This window comes from Falco cherrug, chromosome 3 (assembly GCF_023634085.1).
Source record: "Falco cherrug isolate bFalChe1 chromosome 3, bFalChe1.pri, whole genome shotgun sequence".
Taxonomy (NCBI): Eukaryota; Metazoa; Chordata; class Aves; order Falconiformes; family Falconidae; genus Falco; species Falco cherrug.
The window spans coordinates 32,563,085-32,586,189 of record NC_073699.1 but is presented as its reverse complement, the minus strand read 5'-3'; the positions used below and the strand labels follow the sequence as shown (position 1 = coordinate 32,586,189).

Below are 23,105 nucleotides of genomic sequence, written 5' to 3'. Positions count from 1 at the left end.
GGAACATTGCCAGTATCAGTACATTTACAATTAACTCAGTAACAGACAAAGCTACTCTAGAGTGGCATAATGTGACTTGTTTTATACATGAAGGCACCAGCAATCAGCCTTGACTTATGCTTTCTCTAAACCCCCCAAACCCTGTTTATTCCTTACGTAAATAAATGAACCATTGATCCAACGAGAAGCTGCTTTGTTTCAGACATCTTTATCTCCTCCTGGCCCTTTTTTTGCCCTATGAAAAATTCAAGTTGAGGTATCAGAATTTTCTTTTCTTCTACCCTCTTCTTCTTGAGCAACAGAGTGAGCTATGAGGTGGCTGTCTCCTGGCAGAATGGGCCATTTTACTTCAGTTTTCTTCCACTCTCATTTCCAGAAGAACTGTGATAGGAGAATGACACCAGATTGTCACCAAACTCCATACTCACCTCCTGTGGCTTCACTCTTTAAAATTCCTACAACCTCTTTGCGAGTTCAGCAAAAAGCAGCTCTTCATAGCTCACATTTATAACTGACCTGAGCAGATGCCTTTTAGGAAGAAACTGGGCAAGGCACGAACTGTGCTGCATGGCTGTCAGCTTTTATCTGCTTTTTTAGTGATTCAGAATAAGACAACAGAATCAAGCCTATTTGACTAGTCATGTATTTATTTGTGGTTTTAACATGCAAAACCAGTATAACAATTAGAGAAGTTAGAAAAAATATAGCACTGAAAAAAGTATTCATGCAGAATGAGGCTTCGACTTGAACTATCCTCCACAATCACCAGTTAGTTGATTTGTCCCAATATTTATAGTTCATCATTACAACTGCCAAAACTGGCAACCACCAGGATTGTTGTCTCAATTAAGGACAGTAAACAGATTGTCCCATTTTTTTTAATGAAAAAAAAAATCTAAAATGTAATACTTCACAGTTTAACATGTTTATTCATTTAAACGAGCTAAAAAATACTGGTGTGACATCTGCTTGAGAGACATTGGTACCTAACATTTTGGCTGTCTCCCCACCGACTTGGTTGTGATTAAGGGGGGATAAAAGGAAGAGTACAGGATTCTGTCAATTAAATGCATTGATGAACTACAAAAAATATTTTTCTACTCTTGGAAAAGTGTAGAAATACATCTACAAAAGAATGCATTACAGCAAACTAAGAGGATGATGGGGAAAACTGTTGCAAAATATCTCTGTTGGCTCTTTCAGGGAAAAATATTGTAAGCGTAAGATCACAGACAATCTTTGCTGGTTTATTCATCTCATGGCTTCATTTCCCAAAGTGCAGGCATAAACCACTACAAAGTCTTTTTAAGAAGCAGTTCCAACATCACATTTCTGCCGTCTTATTGATGTGCCATATTGTTATTTTCTTAGTCATAAGCACCACTAATTATTATGCTACTGTAAGTAAAACTTGAAATGCGTTCAAGATCTGTAGTATCCTGTTTGTTGGCACTCTAACTTGCCTAGTCTGCATTTCAAGTACAGTCCTTTACTGAGGATTGTCCTGAATGCATCTGACCTTCACTAACTGGCTCAGTTGTGCCTTACAGGCACAATCCTGTATCAGAGCAAAATGAATCATCTCTCTACTGGGAGCTGCTAATAACATTTTCCTCCCTGAAAGAGCAGCATTCAAAACTTGGCCCTAGAGTCAGCAGATAAGCCTCTTCTATGGTAGCAATTTTCATGGAAATGGGATGAGTGGTTTTGTATGGCTTTTACTGTGCCTCATTTAGTAGGGTTGTTTAAAAACTGTTTGTTTTCAAACACAACGTTTAGGTCAACTGCCCTAGATGACACCTAAGCAAACATTACTTTGCTCATGTTGGGGATGTTTGCAGTTACATGTTGCAGCATAATCTTGCAGTCTACCTGTTGTCTCTGCTACAGCTGGTCTGATACATGGAAGGAGCTATGGCAGATCCTGAATCACATGATGTCTATATGATATGCAACAGTGAACTTTAAATAAAGCGTTCTTCAAGAAAAGTTTAAATATATCTCTAGGGTCTATTAGGGAAATGCTTAACATGCGTCCTAAGCTTCCAGTAAAATATATTTATGGACTCTAGGAAGTAGAGTTAAAGTCTTTCCTTGGCAGCAGCACTAGTAAAACTACTATACTGAGGCTTCTGTCCTGAGATAGTCTACCTGCTGGTTCTGCTTTTGTAAGATCAAAGAGAAAAAGAAAACTGCTGAGGAAAGATTTACCGACCAAAGTCACTGCTGGAAGACTGTTAGGCCTTCCTAGCCAGAGACTCTTCCAGACAGGACATCTGCTCCCACCCACAGCACAAGGACCCAGTACGGGTATCTCCTTCACAACCTCTGCTGGAAAAAAATTCTGTTTACTCCACAAGCACAGGGCAACAGCAATACCCATGTCTACCCTTTCCCCAGATGTGAATATCCTTTAAAAAACCTGCCCCATTAAGCCAGGTTTGCTGTGGAAATGGTTTGATCAGCAATCTTTCTTTGAAACAAGTGTATAAAAGTACTACTTTTATAGCAAAGTCAATCTGTCTGAAGTTGATGGAGCTACATGGAACAACTTTGTCTGCAGAAAGAGATCTGCTCTATTGGTATTGGGTAGGATGCCAAGGGACCTTCTCTTTATTATCTTTTAAGTATTCATAGGCTACACTTCGTTTTAATATGAGCTTAGGGGCTTTAGGGGCTAGAACTGCCTAGAATAATCCAGATATTCTAAAACTGGTGAGTATCACTGCTCACATTTGAACATTGTGCAGGTTAGATTGCTTTAATGTCCTTTCAAATGTATATATAATTCAGTGTGTCCAAAATTAATAAAAGCACCAAAGTACTCAAAATATATTTATTAATAAAACAGACACTGAGCAACTCATACAAATATAGGTGGTCCAAAACCCAAGAGGTATATTTCAATCTCAGATATGATAAGGGCAAAAAAAGCCACATGTTTGCAAGATTAAAATTAGTCTCTACTTTAAAATAGCAGGCATGGACAATGTAGTGCTCCAGAAAGAAGAAATAACTTCACGTCAGATTCTGATTTCCCCCTGGAGTAAATCTGTTGTAAACTCAGTGAATTGAGGGGAATCACAAGTTAGTAAAATGAGAATCAGACCTCACTGATAATATTGTTGTGCTTGTGCCTTTTAGAAAACCAAGGATGAGCAATTTGATGAAAAGTGGGGGCTTTTAGCTTTAAAGAATATAGACATATGACTCCTAGAAATTATTGTAGTGATAAGAGAAGAAGTTTATTTGCGGCAATATCTACCATGTATTTCTATGTACACTGAACAGAAGTCTACCCAGTTTATCTAAGCAAAAGGAAATTTTCTTGTTACATGAGAGTATCTTTCATGTAAATGAGAAGGCCCAACAGAGAAACTGCAAACTATGGCACTTGTGGGCAATATGGACTCATAAGCCACAAATCAGGGGAAGCTGTTTCAGTCATACACGCTTTGGATTTTGTCTGTGAGTCATAATTACGGGAAATGCAATCCTCCTGTTCTAGGAACTTGATGTTCATAAATTTGACAATGGAATAGCTTTCTTTTTAATGTAACTGATTCAGAAAGCAGGTTACAAGACAACCTGCATGAAAGGGATAACTACACATCTTTCTCAGGCTACACATCACCCAGATTGCTACGTGCAGACGTTAAGAAAGCAATCCTTCCAGCATTTTATGGAACAAGAAAATTGCTCATGCAAAGTAACAAAGAAGAGGTCTGCAGCTTCTGTGACATGTGGTGCAGCACTGGTGAAGTCACATCCAAGGAGACAGCTTGTGATATGCTTTTGACTCCACTGAAAGTCGGGCCATGTGTCAGATAATGCTTCACCATAAATGCAACACGTTGCTAAGCTTTTGGTCATTTATGTATTAGCGGACTATAAGTCATACGAATGCATAAATGGTAGGATTTTGTGTCTGTAACAGTCATACTTAGAAAATGAGAAATATTTGCACATATATGTTTACGCCACTCTCACATTCTTCTAGGAAGACTGTTGTACTCTGAATTTCTAGAGGAGTTGTTTTGCATTGCATAAAGTGAATGAGGAGTATGACAGATAAGAAGTGGATCCTTAGAGACTCATAATGTATATGGTCATAATTACCGTACGGTTTAAAAATAAACTGTATTGATCTAAGTTCCTTAAGTGGTGATAATGGGACTGTGTCAATTTAAAATAAATATATTTTCCATTATAATATTTGCTATAATTTGTATCCCTTTGTCTTCAAAATCTTAGTCAGGCATTTCTGGAACAAGTCAGTAAAGATCTCAGTTGCAACTAAACTTAACATTCAGCCCTGAAACTGGTATCAATGATAAAGCCAAGCTAGTTTGCTAATAGAATGACAACTTTATGATAACTTTTCTGGAAGTCAATCTGCCTACGCTTCTTGCCACATTCTGCACCAATGGCTCTATGCTTTTCTTGGTATCAAAGTGAATCCGAACTAAAGAAAGATTGACCACATTTTTAAAAGGGTCAGAACTGAACCTTTACAACCACAAGTTCAGTTATATGCCAAACTTGAAGCAGAACAGGATAAAGCCAGAATTTTACAGCTCCCTGCAGCTGCTTTGACATACCGACTTCATCAAGTGGCTTATGGTTATCAAAGGGATCAGAAATGTTATCTACAGTGCTTATTCTGAAAGGTACTTTGCAAGAACTGAAGGATGTCACGGAGCCAAGATTTTCCCAAATATTAGTACACATTAAAAAAATGGTTTCGTAATACTTAAAAATTCTCACATTAGTTTGATGATTAAAATGATTGTATAACTGGAAAGCATTTTTTTTCTTTTTTTTTTTTTTTCTTTTTTTTTTTTTTTTTTACAATATCCCCCTAATAGGTAGAGCAAGTTGATACCACAACCAGCAGGAAGAGTATAATTAAAATACAATTTTGACTTTATATTAATAATAGAGCAATACACTAATTAAAGCCAACATCGACTGAACTTTCTATTTACACTAGTTCAGACAGCACAGGAGGCAAAGAACTGTGTTTCAGAGGCATATGCGAATGTTAGAGCTTCTGTCATCCAGGTGCCATTTCTGACAGAACACATGTGTGCTGAACAGTTGGCAAAGAATGAAAAAGATTACTGCAGATATATGGGCACACAGAATCTGGGATGACATAAAATTAAGTCCATATAGGAGGTGACAGACTGCTTCTAAAAAGATATTTTTTTCCTACAATTTCTTCCATCTTAGTGCATGCGCGTGTGACACATGCACAAGAAAGATTAAAAGAGAGAGAAAGGATGAGGGTTTTTTGATATATTTTAAATACAAATTAATAAAAGACTTTTTATCTGGTATTTCTGCTTTCTTTTGAGAAAGGAAAAGGAAACTAATTTGGCTATTAGGAAGCTTTGATTCCTAAATTTAGTCAAGGCAGACTCTCCTCCTGTGAAGTCAGCATCAATACCCATGATAATAATAGCACCTGTCTTTTGACATCAAAGTTCTCTGCCTGAGAAAAAAATAGTGTAAACAATAAACTTCATATACTGATGCTCCTGGCTTTGGTGTTAACCAAATATGCTTGCCGGGCATGAGTGTTCTTCTCTTATTTTGGAGATCTGGAATGTAAAAGTGACTGACGTATTGCAAAACTTTCCTATGAACTTGGACTGCAAGAAATGGCATAATTTACTGTCTCACAGTGAAGGGACTGTGTGTTCCTATGTAGTCTTGTTGAAGCTGAAGAAATCTTGATGATAGATTCATTGCATCTGCTAGTTTTCATCTGGATCCAGATCAAGGTCAACTTCATCGGAAATATTAAGATAAAAGAAAGCATAGAAAGCCAACAAAAATACCAGTATAGCTGCAAGGACAAGGGCAACTTCCTGTAGAAGTAAGAGGGGAAAAAAAAAAAAAAAAAAAAAAAAAAAGAAACAAAACCTGTTAGAAACATTACCATATTTTCAGATTAATCAGGAATAAATATTATTTCCTTTCTATAATGCACATCAAAATAACATCAGACATCTATAACTGCATAAGGCATTGACACATTAATGTTTTCTTCTTTGTGATTACCATTTCAGAATGTTACGAAATCCATTCATATAATAAAGATTTTGCCAGAAAGAGGATATTTGGCTTAAAGATCTTTGTTCTGACCTAGAAATAGGAGCTTTATATCCTTTTATTATGGTATTCCTTCTTTTTGGAAAGGAAAGACAGAATTCACAAACCACAGTTTTGAACACAAATTTCAGTTATGAATTTACACTGTGAATTTTGATGTTTTCTAGCAATATGGTACTGCTTTTTGCCAACAAATTTGTAATTTTTTAATGAAGCAAACACAGTATGGTGGAAGTCAATGAAAATTGCTACCTCTACCTCCCAACCTCCTGGCATGCATTACAATATGGAACTACAAAATCCTTCAGAATTGGACGAAACTTTTCTTCCTTCCCCTCTGCAATAAGGCAAAAAGCACAACAATTTGCACTTGCGCTTGCCTCTCTTCCCATAAAATATTGCGACTTGCTGCATCTTCCTTAATTAACATAAAAGAGTCTTCCAAAGTATACATGATTTATAGCAGCTTTCAGAAGCAGAAAAATGTTTTTGTACTACACGTCATACTCATTATGTGACTGCCTATCATCATATTCTGTCTTGAGGCTGGACTCTGTTAAGCTCCAACTTTGGATCTCAGATATAATAAATCATAGTACGATCATCCACTTTATAACACTACTTCTTTCAAAGTCACAGTATTTCCCATTTTTAGGTTTTTATTTTCCTAAAAAGCACAGCAAAATTCCTATAGTGTTGACTCTCATTTTGGTAGACAAAGAAAGAAGAAATATAAATTTGAGAAAAATCCTTATGCTCCTTCAGCTCACAGAAAGTGCAACTTCCACAGCTAACGACATGCACTGGTTCATTCCTTATCATCATGATGTATTTTTCAAATTATGCACTGAGGTGCTCAAAAGGCACTGGTTAGTTAGCACTCCCCAAACCATCTTCCCACTACAAAAAGAAGCAACAACATCCCTTCCAAATCTCAGCTTCATATTAACCTACAAACCATCTACATCAGAACAATCCACTGTACACTTAAAAGAAGAGAAGAAAAAGAGTTTGCTGACACTGTAACTAATCTGAACTGGTACAGAAGACCTACTCTGCCAGTGGGACTGAATGAAGATGCCTACACCACACCCAGACAATCAGTCCCCCTTTACAGTTCAAGGAGAGAATCTGGCCCTCTTTGGTGTAAGATTCATTGTGTCCTCTAAAAGAAGTCACGTAGGTCAGGTGAGTTCTTCCTAAAATGTCTGTTTGTCCTCTTAGACTAGAAGGGGAGTGGAGATGATACCTCTGGCATGGAGACCTGCACTGCAGGATGAATTCTATCCAGTATCTCTAGACCGGTGGTGGCTTTGTGACCACCTCTGTGTGTCTGCTGCCATGAAAGAGTTAAAGTTGAGTTAGCTTTATTTTTTAAAGTCTAGCCCATACTCTGGCATTCTTCTATAGAACAGCATTTCATTTGCATTTACATGAATGCATTATATAGTTTATCAGAATGTTGGATCAATAATTCAACATATGCCATCTAATAAACTTTGAAATACTACTGCCGAGTTGGCATATGCTCTATAGGAGTCTTTGTTCTACAGAAACCTTTGCTTTACATTTTATATGGATGATTAATAGAGATGTGCTTTAAATTTATTTTACCATATTAAAATCACTGCTGTAAATTTGCTGTAAATTTAGAATTATATTATCCTCCAAACCTCATCCTCCTGATTTCATATGATTTGATTAAAAAAAAAGAAAGTACATCTAATTCACTAATATATTAAAGGAAAGTGATTTTCGCTTTGTTGCAGTTGCAACACGTCAGTATCTCACAAAAGGGCATGGCAGCATCAGACAGGTTTCATTTATTTCCTTGTATCCACAGCTGTGCTCCCAGACCCATCTGGCCACACAGCTACTAATCTTAAGAGGATGTAATAAACAAGTGACATACAACTGCAAGCTCCATCTGCTCAGGAGAGTGGACAACAAAACCGTACAATGCAGGCACCGTTCACACTTGACACAGAGAGCAAATTCATTCCAGTATTAAAAAGTTTTCCCCCTTGTTTGGGTGCCACGCTTGCCACACTTTCTGCTTTACACAAGGTTCACCTTTCCTCCCCCTTCTGCCCAGTCTCTCTTATGAAATTCTGTGGTAGCAGCAGTGAAAGTTTGAAGAATGTTTGCATTAAAGATTTGTTTTCCAGGAAACAGAACTGGGAAAATCTTGATTTTTATTCTCAGGCTGCCTAGTAACTGCTTTGAGGGGCCTAGTTATTTAATTCCTCTTAAGTTTTACAGTGAATAACACTGATATACAACAATGCTACTTCCCTTACACAGGCATCAGGAACCGGGTGGCTGGATCAGTATTTATTAACTCTGGGAATGAAAACACTTATTGAAATTCCAGGTTTGAAAATTATGCAAGAACCTTAACTCTGAGTTACTGAAGAAGGCAGAGTAACAAAAACCTAAAATAAATGGCCTAACAAAGGGCACCTGGCTCTCAGCTAGAGAGTCTCTTAAGAATTGCATCCAGTTTATGAACTTTTATACACATAAATTTTGCAAAGTAAATAGCAAATGAGATGCTACACCACTATACTGTCTTTGTAACAACAGTATATATTGTCATTTTAATTTGTTTTATAGTTATCAGGCTTAGCTATTTGTATTTTAAGCCATGCATAGAAATGAAATGTTAAAATACTCTTCGCTTGGCATATATAGCTCCCTTTCTCTTGCACTTCATCCCCATCATCCCTCTGCAAAATCCATTTACTCTGAGGATTTCACCATGAATAATTAACCAATATAGAAAAAGTCCTATAGAAATAAACTTAAAATGATCACAGGGCTTTTTCTCCTTTTTTTTCTTTTATAACATGATACAGAATGCTAGGAAATAGCATCCCTGCTCTCAAATCCCAAATTACAGTCAAAGGAGCCTTTAAAAGGAACAGAATTTTCTATTATATTCTCTTATATTTAGAATAATGTCTGCAGAACCCTACCGATTTATTTTTTGTCAGTTTTATGTGTCTCATGCCAAAATACAGGGATAACGTCCTCAGATTCACCCTGGTGGAGCAAGTTGCAGAGTTGTGATCTAAACAAGATTAATTAGGACATGAAAAAATAGGGGTGAGGAAAAAATGGTGGCTATAATAGCACAAATTTGGACGCTGTGTAGGGTAGCATCCTATCCTACATGTACAGAGAAATATCACACTTTCAGGAAATTTCTGATTTTTTACATATTTTCTATGTTCCTGCAAAGAGAACTGTACATTTTTAATATGAAACCAGCTTAAAACTAGGTGAAAAAGTACCACAATTGCTGTCTTTGAAATGCTAAACCACCCCTAGCTATTTCTGAAAAGAGATGAAAAGAAAATCACGCTGACTAAAGATACCTGTCAAAATGAAACAAACACACGTAGACTTGGCCATCAACCTTTTTATCCCATATAATTTCTAACTGGAAGACTTTATCTGGACATTCACTGTGATATGTTTCTAGTTTCAACAAAATCATATACAAAAATGGATGTTTACTTCCTTACTGCAGGACACCTACACTTAATACAAGGTAACAAAAATAATTTATTAACTTTTATCAGCAATTTTTATATTATCAATTTTTTATTGTAAAAATTTCAGATGGAGGAAAGATTGTTATTGTCTCAAATAATGAGAACAAGGTACTACTACACAGTCATCTAAGAGGCCTGGCTATATGATCACAAAGCAACAGGAGTCATTTTAATACAGCTAAATGCAAGATAATATATACAGGTATCAAAGATGTAGATAGTACTTAGGAAGTGGAGGACTCTTCTTGAAAGACTGTGACTCTAAAAAGATCTTTGGATTTAAGGGGTAACCACTCCCTCAGTGTGATCTCTGGATGTGCAAAGGCAGAGAGATGACTGGTATTTGTTTTATCATAGAGAAGAATAAGATGTAGTTTGGTTACAACATATAACTATATGTGCCATACACCTGTATTTAAGTAAGGCGCTTCACAGTGTGGGGTCCTTTTATCTTGTTTACAAGAACCTCCCAAGGTCCAGCTGCTGTTAGATAAGCTCAGTCTTGAAACAAGATGCCATTTCCTAGGAGCAAGAATGATTGACAATTCCAGTTACCTCTTGGGGAAAATATGGACTTCCATGGCTGTGTGCTTTTTATGGTCAGATCTGTCAAAAAAGTACATTTTTATTTAGCTATTGGGAAGAAAACTTCAGCTTGGGCTTGTGTGGAAAGGAGATCCTAACTGCCAGCCTTGGAGCTGGCAAACCCAGCCCTCCAGAATGAACTCCTCCTCCAGGGTGCTGGGAAGACTGGGATTACTTACATGGTCAGTGCTATATTATGAGCCTCTGAAGTACCTGAGTGTTAAAAAGTAATGGCACCTCATACTTCAGTGCTCCAGCCTTTTCTACATAGGAACAAAAAAAGTTTCTTTATTTTTCAGGAAATTTTTCTGCAACTGTACTGGTCTGATTTATGGGATTTGAGGTTTTGTTGTTGTCAACTATTCTTTGAAGTGTTATGTTGGTCATCAGTAGAGACCAAAGCCTGAGAAATACAGACTACTGCTCCAAGATTGTACAGAAAATCCTCCTAAGCTCCTTCTTGGTGCATCTTGTTCACATGCGCAAACCACCATGATTACTGTACTTATGTGTACAGGTCAGGCCAGGGTCAGATGGGAGCAATCTGATTTTGTTTTTCTCTTTGTATGTTTTCTTCCCCCCTCCCTTCATTTCAAGGTCAGGGATCAAAGCCTGACTACCGGGATCACTGGGAATATCACACTTTGTTCCCCGATGGCACATTAAGCTGCCCTGCTCTTTATGTGAGGCACATAAGCTGGTTTGAAGACCCAGTATTTTGGTCATTAGAAAGTGCTTGGACTTCCTAGAAAGTATTTGGATGAAATTTCATGATCTGTAACATATAGAAGGCCAGATCAAATGATCTAATAGTCCCTTGTGGCCTTAATTTCTGCAAAGCTATGAAACTATATTTCTAACTTGGCAAATGTGGTTCACTAATTTAGCAGATTATGAACAGCATGAAATCAGAGAATACCCTTTGCCAAAATACACTAGGAATGTCTTCTTATCTATTCATACATAACTTGTTCCAGATGAGATAAAATCTTAATAGTGAGCTAGCTAGCTACACATTAGATTCAGTAGATATGCAAAAGAATGACAGACATTAAGCTCCTACTTTTTTAGGAAACATTTTTTCCTTAGCTCAATCGATGTACTATGTTGCTAATAATTCTCTATGGAGTGGTATTCTGCAGCTGATTATGTCTTTGCAAGTGAGTGTAAAATACTACTGTTCAGATTTGTGTCTAACTTTCAACAAGAGAGAAAAATTCCAAGATTCATCCCATGGACCACTGATTCATTCTTGCAGTGTCTGAAAAAAATCCCTCCCCAAGAAATCCCATTACCTTTGGCCTCCACATATCAAACCCCAGTTATCTGGAGCTGAGCTTCCACATTCCTCAAACCATTTTCTGCTTGTCACCCTCCTATTGGCACCTCTTCCTCACCCACTGAGAGCAGAGTTAGCACCAAAGGTGCAGACCCATCGCTGCTTCACCTGGTAGGACGAGCTGGTGGGCTTCCACCAGCACGAGCTCCCACTGGGGGGGATAACAAAGGTTAGTGGCTCCCTTTTTTAACTACAGCTACAAAGAATTTGGGCTTATCCAAACACCAGGAGACATACGGCATACTGCTTTCTGTCTGAGTTGTTTCTTGAGACAGGGGTTCTGCTTTTCCAAGAGGCACCATCTATTTTGACACTGTCTGCATTAATGTCACATATACACAGCCAGCACAATAGCTCTGCTACAGTACTTAATTTTTAAGCATGTTTAAAGAGAAAATATTAGACACCCAATACTAACATGGTCACCCTGCTTGAACTAACTTTTGATAGTTATTAGTGCTTAGCTGCTTCTCTGACATTATCAACATGGATAAAATCTCTCATTGGGGAAATTAAAAAGTACTAAATGCCAGCAACTGAAAGAAACTTTGTTACTTTAAACCTTGCATTAAAATGACAAGGCAATCAAAATTTGACAAGACAAGCTAATTAGTATGCCAGCGATGAAATGTGAAGGATCTCCAGGGGATTGGTTCTGAAAAGTTTGATGTCATTTGTAGGGCCTTTTTTTTTAAAGTAAATGTTGTCAACTCTCATGGTGAAATACACAACAGTTGAATTTCATTATCTTCACAGAAATTAAGGACTAAAATCCCTTCGCTATTTTCCAGTTCTCCCCCCCAAATACTACACTGAGTCTTAGTTTACAGCCAGGAATATAAGCCCTTTAGGACACTAGTGCAAAACAACTCTGGAGTATCAATAAGCACTAAAAATCCTGTCATGTTAAGTGGCAGTATGGTACTTACTGTGTTAGGTGTTTCACAGAATTATAAAAATATTCCTCTTTCTCAGAGAGCTTATAATTTTACATGTATGATAAGGATATCCTTCCTCTACAGTATTTGTCTTAACTGCAACTTAGCTTTTTATAGGAAAATGTTAATATATTTTGAAATGCTGCCTGCTGCGTCATGTACTGAAACCTGGATAAACAAATAAAATATATATAGTAAATACACATATGTGTGGGTTTTCTCAAAGATTTACAAGAACTCTGGACATTTCTATTTAAAGTGCTGACCATTTATTTCATTGCACTGTAGTTACACCACTTTTTTTCCCCTCAACAAAGTTAATCAACTGTCACAGCACAGAATCAGGGCCTACATCATATAAAAAGACTAAAATCTCAGTCTTTGGAAGGTGAATCATGTCACTCATCACCATCAGAAAACTCTGCGACAACTGTGACGATCCCTTCCCAAAGGAAGCACCTGGGCACACTCAAAAGCTCTGAATATTGGGAAACAATCAAAGGAATGCACATTGAAGCCTCAAAATAATTTCACGAATATACATAACCTGATGGGACCTCAACTCTGTTGACTCTTCTGACAGCCACAGACATGAGGAGTGGTTTAATACCCTGCTGTCACACTAAGCAGGAGACTTCAGGAAATTTGTATTTCGAAATTTATCCAGAAGACAACAGGAGTATCTGGGATAGGTGTGGAGAATGAACATAAGAAGATTGCTCTAGGACAGCTGGAGGAACTTGGAACTTAACAATGGACTGAGCAAAACAAGCCCTGCCTGAGGAAGAGGTTCCAGGGCTTCACAACTAAGCAGCCTCCCCTGGGGCAGGCAGGGCAACTTCCCTGCAGGCACACCAGGAACATCCACTGCCCGTGGTGAAGCTCTGCTGACCTGGCGGGATGGAGCAGGTGAAGAGTTGCCACTGCAAGACAGGAGGAGGTGCAAGTTTACCCCAAGACGTTAAATATGCTTCCACAGTGAGCACTTCAGGGTCTGTCAGCTGAAGTGCAGAGTTTTATTCTACAGGGACTGCCTGTTCTCTGGTAGAAGTATTGTAACATTTAGTAAGCCTGAGGTTGTTGGCATTAAGCAGGCTCCCTGAGAAGGATGCATACAAAGGCCCTGCTTTCCGTCCCCCACAAGCATATACCCCTGGAGGGAAAGGTGCCCAACTTACCTTCCCTTTTCTTCACCTCTGTCAGCTTTTCTCAGCAATTGGGAAGCAAAGCAAATGACTGTAATCTGTTTGGGGATCATCCAGAGTCACATTTTAAGGTCCAGGTGTGCAAAAAATATTACAGCCAGGAGACAATGTTTTAAAGAATTTCTTTTTTTTCCCCCTTTTCTTCTAAAGGCACAGGCAGAATTGCAAACCTCAGACACTGGACACTGAAACTGGCAGAACCCAGAAACACAACATCCCATGACCTGCAGAGCATGTGTGCACCTTGATGGTAAAACTCATTCTTACCTAGAAGTCAGCTGGTGTTCTGCTATAACATGCAGGGACAGATGTCTACAAAATAAACTGCTTTTAATTTCTTTACTCACTAATACTTGATTCTTCATTATACGTATGATTACACATATGCTTTCCTATTCTCCCTCATTTTTAACTAACAATTACTTAGGAAAATAAGGAAACAGAACAGGTTTTGAAGGACCAAGGTTCCTATTTTTCTCACTTGTGAAACACATGTAATAAACATGCAGATTTTAAAAGAACTAGGCTGTACAGTAGAAGTCTCCAAGTAGAACATCACTTTTAAAAGGTCATGTCATTTAAAGTAAAATGAAAAGAAAAAGTAAAATTTAATAGGAAAGGAAGGAAAAAACATTGAACTCAAAAGGTTAATAATCTATCCTTTAAACAAAAAAGGCAATCTACTTTTTCTCATTAAAACTTGACACACAGCACTAACGGAGGAGATTATGTTGTGAAAACATACTGCATCGCATGGTAATGCTTGATCGAGATCAGCAATCAGGAGCAAAAAGAAAGCACTGTTTCGTGATTATAATAGCAAATTCTGGAAGACAACCAAATACATCATCTGGCAGCTCAACAGCTGTTACAGCTTGGTAGTAATACCTTGGCATTTGCTATAAGCTGTAACTTGAAAAAATTGATTTCTCATCTGCCAGAAACAAGAAAATGTTCTCCTTTTAACATTTATGAAGTTTCTTTCACTACAATACCCAGGTATTTGTTCCACTTTTTTATAGCTCGGTTTTTACTCTTGCTGCTAAGCTAATTGTATATCAATTTGATTCAAATATAAGTTTGAGGAAAAAATACTAGATGCAACTTAAATAAACAACGTGCATTCACATAAATCCCGTTTTGATGACACACGGGGTAGCAAATAGCACAAAATATTCCCAATTGTCCTCCTTGCTCATATGCACAGCCATGATCAAATAGTCATTATTATAATGCATACATGCCTGAAAAATGGACGATTCCAAAATAAAGTTCAGTACCTTTCCATGTGTTTTGCTGTTTAGTTAAGCCTTCTTTTTGCTGGTCAGAGGTAGTACACAAGGATGTAGACTGAGATAATAATGCTGAGAATTTACAATACTTAACAAACTTAAGTCTTTAAATTACTCCTGGGTATAGGATAAGAAGAGGAAGAAGGAAGACATTTATTGACATTTTTATAACTATATGAAATCGTTAAAGCATTTGTTCTGTGTGCAGAAAGGCTCCCTGAAAAGATCAGTTTTCTAAGCATATAGTACTTCATTGACCTTAAAGTAAGTATGCATCATAACAAGGACATGGACTACTTAAAATCTTTTAGCATTTCAACTATTCTAGTTATTTTAGGGTTAAGTAAAAGCAATCCATCATAAATATTTCATATTCTGGCATTGCACTTAGATTTTGAAGTGTCATAAACAATATTTCTCAGAAATCAATATTCACACACAGTACATCTATGGGGAAAAGTACACACAAAGGTGGTATAAGCTTTCAAATAGATCTCTACCTTTACGCCTAGTGCAGTTTTCTTGGCCTCTGCTTTTAATCTTGTAGCTCTTAACATAGGCCTGGTTTTCTTATAATCTTGTTTTCCTAGAGGAGAAAAGCACATTTAATGAAAATGATGCAAAAAGAATATAAAGAATGTCAGCAATTATTTCAGTTGACAAGTCAGATCGAACATTTTGAAAACATCCCACAGACCAGCACTTGAAACAGGAGCAACTCTGTCAGACAGGGGCTTAATCCGTGGAACAAGAGTCATTAACAGAGACAATGATAACAACAAGCAAGAGCCGACAGAGCAGCCTAGAGCCTATTACTCCAGAGGGCCATCAAAACACACATACGGATAACCACCTACTAGTACAATGTTTATTAAATAGTTCAGTAAGCATCAGACAGCAAATAAGTAGATTAAAAGTGGATGACGTTTTTCCCTCTCATTTCAATCATAACAAAATTTTCATTATAATTTTTGTTGTTTAGTCATCCCTAATGCATATATGAATGTGTAATATGGGACATTATGGTGAGTGTAAGTGTTTCATCATTTTGAACCGGAACGTTATTTGCAAGCATCAGAACTCAGAGACATGCAGGTCAGTCCAAGTAAGCACTAACAAAATGACTGCTTCACACCATCTGCTTGTAGAAACATGTCACACACAATCTTGTAGAAGTGTCTTAGACTTTTTAAAAGTTAGAGGGACTAGCTCTTGCAGCCATAAAGAGCACAGAAAAGTACTGGATTACTGTGAGTCCACAAGAACTGAGTTCAGAGGAGGACATACTTAGAAATGGCATAAATCATTTATCTCAACTTAATAATAATAAAGCATAAAACACTTGATATCTCTCAGGAATATTTTTGCTCTCTGAAGGGCCTGTTACTGCTGTGCTATGTACTATTAGGCATAGCTTCTTTAAGTTAACAGAAGTCAAGGTACAGACACAGTCACAAAAGAAGGAGAAGGAAAAGAGGAATCTGTGAAGAAACTGCTCAGAGAGCTAAGAGCCTCAGTACAACCACTTTGGCTTTTCCAGCCTTTTTGTCCTTATTGCCCACTTCCAAAGCTGAGCTACGATGCTTAAAGCAGAAATGTTTGGCTATTTGGCCACTAACCTGATCTCCGTCTGTGACAAGATGACCTGCCTAGTGGATGAAGGAAAGGCTGTGGATGTTGCCTACCTGGACCTTAGTCAAGCCTTTGACACCATCTCCCACAGCATCTCCTGAAGAAAACAGCTGCTCGTGGCTTGCACGACAGGCATACTTTATGCTGGTTTTAAAGCTGGATGGATGGCCGAGCCCGATGAGTGGCAGTAAATGGAGTTACATCCAGTCGGTGGCTGGTCACAAGTGCTGTTCCCCAGGGCTCAGTTCTGGGCGCAGTCCTGTTTAATATCTTTGGCAGATGACACCAAGCTGGCCAGGAGTGTTGCTCTGCTGTTGGGCAGGAGGCTCTGCAGAGGGATCTGGGCAGGCTGGACCGATGGGCCGAGCCCAGTTGTAGGAGGTTCAACCAGGCTCAGTGCCGGGCCCTGCCCTTGGGTCACAGCAGCCCCAGGCAGCGCTGCAGGCTGGGGCAGAGCGGCTGGGAAGCTGCCTGGGGGAAAAGGGCCTGGGGGAGCTGGCTGACGGCCGGCTGGGCATCAGCCAGCAGTGTGCCCGGGGGGGCAAGGGGGCCCACAGCATCCTGGCCTGTATCAGAAACAGTGCGGCCAGCAGGACCAGGGCGGTGATCGTCCCCCTGCACTCGGCACTGGTGAGGCCCCCCCTCGAATCCTGGGTTCAGGTTTGGGCCCCTCGCTGCAAGAGGGACATTGAGGTGCTGGAGTGTGTCCAGAGAAGGGCAACGGAGCTGGTGAAGGGTCTGGAGCACAGGTCTTGTGAGGAGCGGCTGAGGGAGCTGGGGGTGTTTAGTCTGGATAAGAGGAGACCTGTGGGGACCTTACCTCTCTCTACAGCTACCTGAGAGGAGGCTGTAGGCAGGGGGAAGTAGGTCTCTTCTAGATAACAAGCAAAAGGACAGGAGGAAATGGCCTCAAGTTGCACCAGAGGAGGTTTAGATCGGATAGTAGGAAAAATTACTTCAGTGAAAGTGTGGTCAAGCACTGGAACAGGCTGCCCAGGGAGCTGGTGATATCACCATCCCTGGAAGTGTGCAAAAAACACGCAGATGTGGTGCTTAGGGACATGGATTGGTGGTGGACTTGGCAGTCGTGGGTTAATGGTTGGACTTGATATTCTTAAAGTTTTTTTCCAACCTAAATTATTCTATTATTCTATGATTTTTAAACAACTATTTTTATCTAGTTGTACATTAGTTTTCATTATTGTTACATTCAAATAATTTAACCTTTCCTATAAACCTGTGCCCAGTAGTTTTGTGTATGCAACACTCCCATATGCTCAACTGGATGGGATCTTACATTCATAATAAAAAATGCAATCTTCTCATTTTATGGTCACCTTCAAAACTGGGATATTATAGTGCAGTGGTGAAATTCTGCAACATGAACTGGGAAAGAAAGATCTTCTCCACTGATATATTGGATTAATGGAAACATGCCTCTACCTTTGTCTACTCTATCACTCTGCTCATATTCAATGCAGAGCTCTTCTCTGTAGCATATTGTGGATGCTGAACTCACATTACCAATTTACTTTTATTGTATAATCTCTCCTCAATCCTAGAGATTATATATTGTGAAGGTCCCCATATTATCCTCTGGTCAGATATTATTCATAAAAGACTTGAAATAACTTAGAAAATACTCAATGATAAAAGGAAAAATAACTGAAACCATGTCTATTGGGGAAAAAAAAATAATATCTAAGGAACCTTCTTAAAGGGTGGAGAGAAGAAAAGATGACAGAATGACAATTTATGTCAGATGCTCCAACATATTCAGCCAGTCCAATATATCTTCTTTGCAGGACAGGACCACTGCAGTGTTATTCTTCAGAAGTCAATGATATCTGATAATAGGATGCATCTTGAGTACAGTGATTTTTTTGAATACTTAGGGAAAGAATGGCAGGAACCACCAAAATGGCTGTCATGAGATGAAGCCAGCCAGAAAGAGAACGTGTTTCTTCTCCCTAAAGTACTGCAGTCATACTTTTGCTATGAAATAGTTAAAGAGCTGTCAGAATTTCCATTATTAATGACAGGAGTTTATAACTTATAAAAATTCACTCCAGGCTGAAATTTGGCACAGATATACCCCAGCCTTGATTTTTTTTGTTTGTTTGTTGGGAGCCAACTCTCAATAAAGTGATGCAGCTGTTCTTACTTACTTGTGAACAAACTACAGAAATTTATCCAAGATGTTTTAAGCATTAAAAATACCTTTGTTTAAAAGTACATAACTGACAAGGACTAAGTTCAATTTCAGTTCTCATAATTCAGGTTTGCTGCTCTCTCATCTGGGGTAAATAAAGCAGGACAGCCAGAGCTTTCCCTTCCAGTGATGCAACAACAGTAGATAATGAAAACTGGAAAGCTCTGTAAGGCCCATTAGGAATGGGAAACAAGTCAGCTACTGAAACCCACCTCCCCTTCCTTCCACTGCCCATTTTCCCTCCTCCTCTCCAAGGCTCAGCTGCGAAGGTGACATGAGCAGGGGTAGATACTGCACAGGAGACCCAGTCTGTGAACTCCATTTATCAGCAGGACCAAGGCTACTCCCAGAAAAAAACTTACCGGTGTTCTTTCCCTTCGTTTCAGGAACTCTGCTACTGTTTATTCCAGTGTCATGGCTATGGCTAAGACCGGATTCTACTTATCTAGAGAATACTTCCAGATTTATACCAAATCTGTTACGAACGACTAACACTCCCACCCTCCCCACCCCATGTATATAACAAATAGGCTATTTCAGTAATGGCTCTAGAGCTGGTAGTTCTCTGAATCTATGCACCTGCAATTAATTTACCATTCTCTTTGCTAAATGTGATAGCCAAAAGGAAAAAAAAAATATGGTGGGGAAACAGTCTGAGTCCACCAAGTGCAAAAGTTTAAAAAGGGCATCTGTGGAGCAGTTTGTAATGAAAACCAGATTCAGCAATTGTACTGACAGACTCTGAAAACATCTGAACTTTCTGAGGCCTTGGGAAAGACATCTGCACTACAGGACTATAAAGAACTATGAAATGCAAAGGCCCTACCATGTGAATACTGATCATTACCACCTGGAAAAGAAGCAGAGATAAGTAATACAGGCTCCCTACGTTCTTTTGGACCTGCAAACTCAACCAGTTGGAATATGTATATTCACACTCCCAATGTCTTCTAGTTTTATCTCACCTATACTGCAATATTTCTTGTACATTTATCTGTCAGAGTCATCAGCGTAAGCTGTTCCTTCTGCCCAGGAAGTGACCGTCAAAGCCCGCCAAGACAGATTCATCAGACAAAGCCCCGTTTGTCTGCTTTACCCAATGGCTATTCAAGGCACTGAGTTTTCCTGAGGGAATATACAAAGGCAAGAAGATGAAGACAAAAAGACAGAATTGGAAAATTTCCACACCAAATCTTACTTTTTATATTACTTAAGCAAAATCTTTTCCTCTTCTACTTCTCATTATTCTTATGAATTCGTCACCTCATCTCTCTAACTCCCATGTCAGGCTTCCTTAATTTTTCCTTACAATTACCCCAATTTCCACTTTTTTTTTAAACAAATTTGCCACTTCTTTCTTTATAACTTGTTCCAAGTCCATCACTTTCCTTTTTTAAGGCCAAAGAACTAGTCCATGATAAGGCAACTTTGCGTAATGACTACAGCCATCACCTCTCTGCTTGCCCTGCCTCCTGCCAGTCCCTCCCAAGACCAGGTGCCAAGATCATCCACCTTTCCATTTCAGTGCTTGAAGTTGCTTTGCCCTTTGGAAGCTCTCCAGAGGTCACCATTCACCTCACCCCTTCCTTTCACTTTCTTGCACATTTTTTTCCAAAGGAGTGGAAAAGTGACCTCAGTAGCAGCTGAACTGAGTTGTGCCCTATTTACAAATCTGCTTAGAAAACTTTTCACAGGTAGAAATCAAGACTATTCTAATAGCTTCCAGGATTAGGAAGGGGTGAAGATAAGGGTGAAATACAGGGACTTCTTGAGCTACTAAAGACAGCTGTATTGTAAGAAATGCCAGTGTCTCTCTCAGAGTGAATATTAAGGATTCATACTATATGCAAAACAAGTTGGTTTCTCCTCATGTAACTAGGATTAAAAATCTATGGGTTACACAAGAATTTTTGTGATTTATCTCTAGTCACAAGGGAAACGAGATCCCATATATCTTCTATTCAATAATCTTAATAACAGATTAGAGATTACCTGATCTTGTATATTCAGTTTTCTTTTTAACTAAACCTCCAGTGACAGCATGATTAATGCAAAACTTAAACTAAATACATATGAGCTAGACAAGTTCATTAGTTCTGGGTGACCATTTTTTTTTAGCCTACAGAAATGTTGTGACATTACCAAGCAATATGTATAACACTGTACCTTCACATACATACCAAGCCCTGTTGTACAATTAAATGTGAATACAACACACTGAGAACTGTATTTAAGAACACTGACTACATTTAAGATTGTGTTTAAAGATGCTGCCATTTAAGATACAACCTAAACAAATCTATAGAATAACTTCATGAGAAAAAAAAAATTGATTCCCATCCAATCCCTTCTAGATATTTACTCTCTCATTCTAACAGTAGCTCATTACTGGAATTGAATAAGAGACTAAAGCCTAGGCTACCTCTCTGCTTTTCAATTCATCAGGCTTAAGCAGAAACAGGACTGCATCTTTGGCCTTTGTTGATGCTCCTGTCCAAGCTTATTATCATATGAATATCTAGTTATTGTTTTATAAATGTTCACATTTCAGGAGCTCCCCGCTTTCTTTTCTCTCAGCAGACTTTACAATATCCACCTTCATTATCATCATGTGGCAGCATTGCTCTTTGCCTGCATTTGCTACTTTAAAAATTAATGCACTGCTATTTTCTGAATACTGTACTGCGTAAGCTGCTTATGAGTACATTATGCTATCAAGCAAGCACATGCAGAAAAGCTTCCTAAACTGTTATTCTTTCAATGAAAATACAGCTGGTTCTGCTTCAAAGGCACTTCTTTTCACCTGCAAATGGACTTGCTCCTACACTTATTCCTCAATTCATTGTCTTTTATTTGTGTCTGCAAATCTTTAATTGCCTTTAATTAGAAAAAAGTAAATTCAGTGCTTTAATCTTGCAAATACATTCAATCATAATTCTGCCTGGGATGAATACCAAGTTCTATTCACTGACTGATCTTTATAACAAAGGTATATAAATTTATTGTCCGTTTATATAGACCACACCAATTAAGCCACAATGGAAAAGCAAATAGATAAGAGTCAAAATATTTGAAATGAGAAATATGCAATCTAAATTTAATTACTCAGACAAATTATTTGAAGATGAGTTATTTACAGCATGCCAAAAAAACTGACAGATAGTAAAATTCGCTAATCAACATTACAGATTTAAAATTCCTTTCAACACTTTCACTATAATTCATAACAACCAACAAACTGCTGTCCTGAATCTTTCTGTGCTGGTATTATAGTCATAATAAAAACATTAGTAAGACATTTTCCATACAGTAGCAATCCGTTTCATATGTTAAAGTATTGTTTAAGGTGTAATAAAACTACAGCTACTGGGTAAATTTTAGTTACCAGTCGTATAAACAAAGTACACTAATGTAAGTGATGCTGAAACCCATGCTAAAATGTATACATAGCTAATTAGAAACTACAGAGACTGTGGCAAGCTCTACTGTCTTTCTAGGGTTTCCAAAGTCTTGATTTTGAGCATCCCCTCCTTTTCCCCACTGTAACAGGGGAACGGGAAAAGTTAGATCTTGCTGATAGAGGTGCACGTCCAGGATGGAGACAGATTCAGCCACACCATCATCCACAACCTCCTTACACGCAAGATACAGAAGGTCACAGTCATTGCACCGGACTTCAGTTTTAGGTGACTGCTTGTTTAGGTCTCTTCTTCCCATAGAAGAAACTTCTCCAAAGAGGGAGTGACAGCAGTTTAGGACAGTCTACATCAGGGGCCCTCAAACTTTTTAACCAGGGGGCCAGCACGCAGATGCAGTCATCTGTGGCTGCTAGGTTTCCCCCCCTGACCAGGGGGCTGGGGTGGGGTGGGTTCTGTAAATACCGGGGGCTGGATTGAGGACCCTAGGGGGCCATATCCAGCCTGCAGGTCGTAGTTTGAGGACCCCTGATCTAAAGCATTCACTATCAGTGCCTATTTTATTGTCATCAACAACAGAGAGAGCCTAGATATTCAGCACCCAAGTCAGGTGCATTGGTTTCGCCTCTAAGGTTAAGCAGAATTAATCTGAGCCAAGGAACTGTATCTAAAGGACAAGTGGAGAAGGAGAATCAGTTTCCTACGTGCTTTTGTCTGGACTCAGGACATTTGCAGATATAGTCAAATTACCTTTGAAGTAATTATCTTAAGTATTACTAGTACTATAGAGAGAATATCACAGAACC

The 23,105-nt window shown here is 38.6% G+C and overlaps 1 protein-coding gene across 3 annotated transcripts in view; it reads right to left on the bottom strand.

Annotated features, from left to right (window-relative positions):
• Positions 1 to 627: 627 nt before the first annotated feature.
• TRIQK (triple QxxK/R motif containing) overlaps positions 628 to 23,105 on the bottom strand; it is a 64,523-nt gene continuing 42,045 nt past the window's right edge. For all 3 annotated transcript variants that reach the window (XM_055705485.1, XM_055705486.1, XM_055705487.1), the window contains 2 exons: positions 15,540 to 15,625; positions 628 to 5,876 (listed from right to left, as the gene is read on the bottom strand). In XM_055705485.1, the coding sequence (XP_055561460.1) occupies positions 5,763 to 5,876; positions 15,540 to 15,625 (200 nt within the window). In that variant the 3' untranslated portion in view covers positions 628 to 5,762. The remainder of the gene's footprint in view (positions 5,877 to 15,539; positions 15,626 to 23,105) is intronic.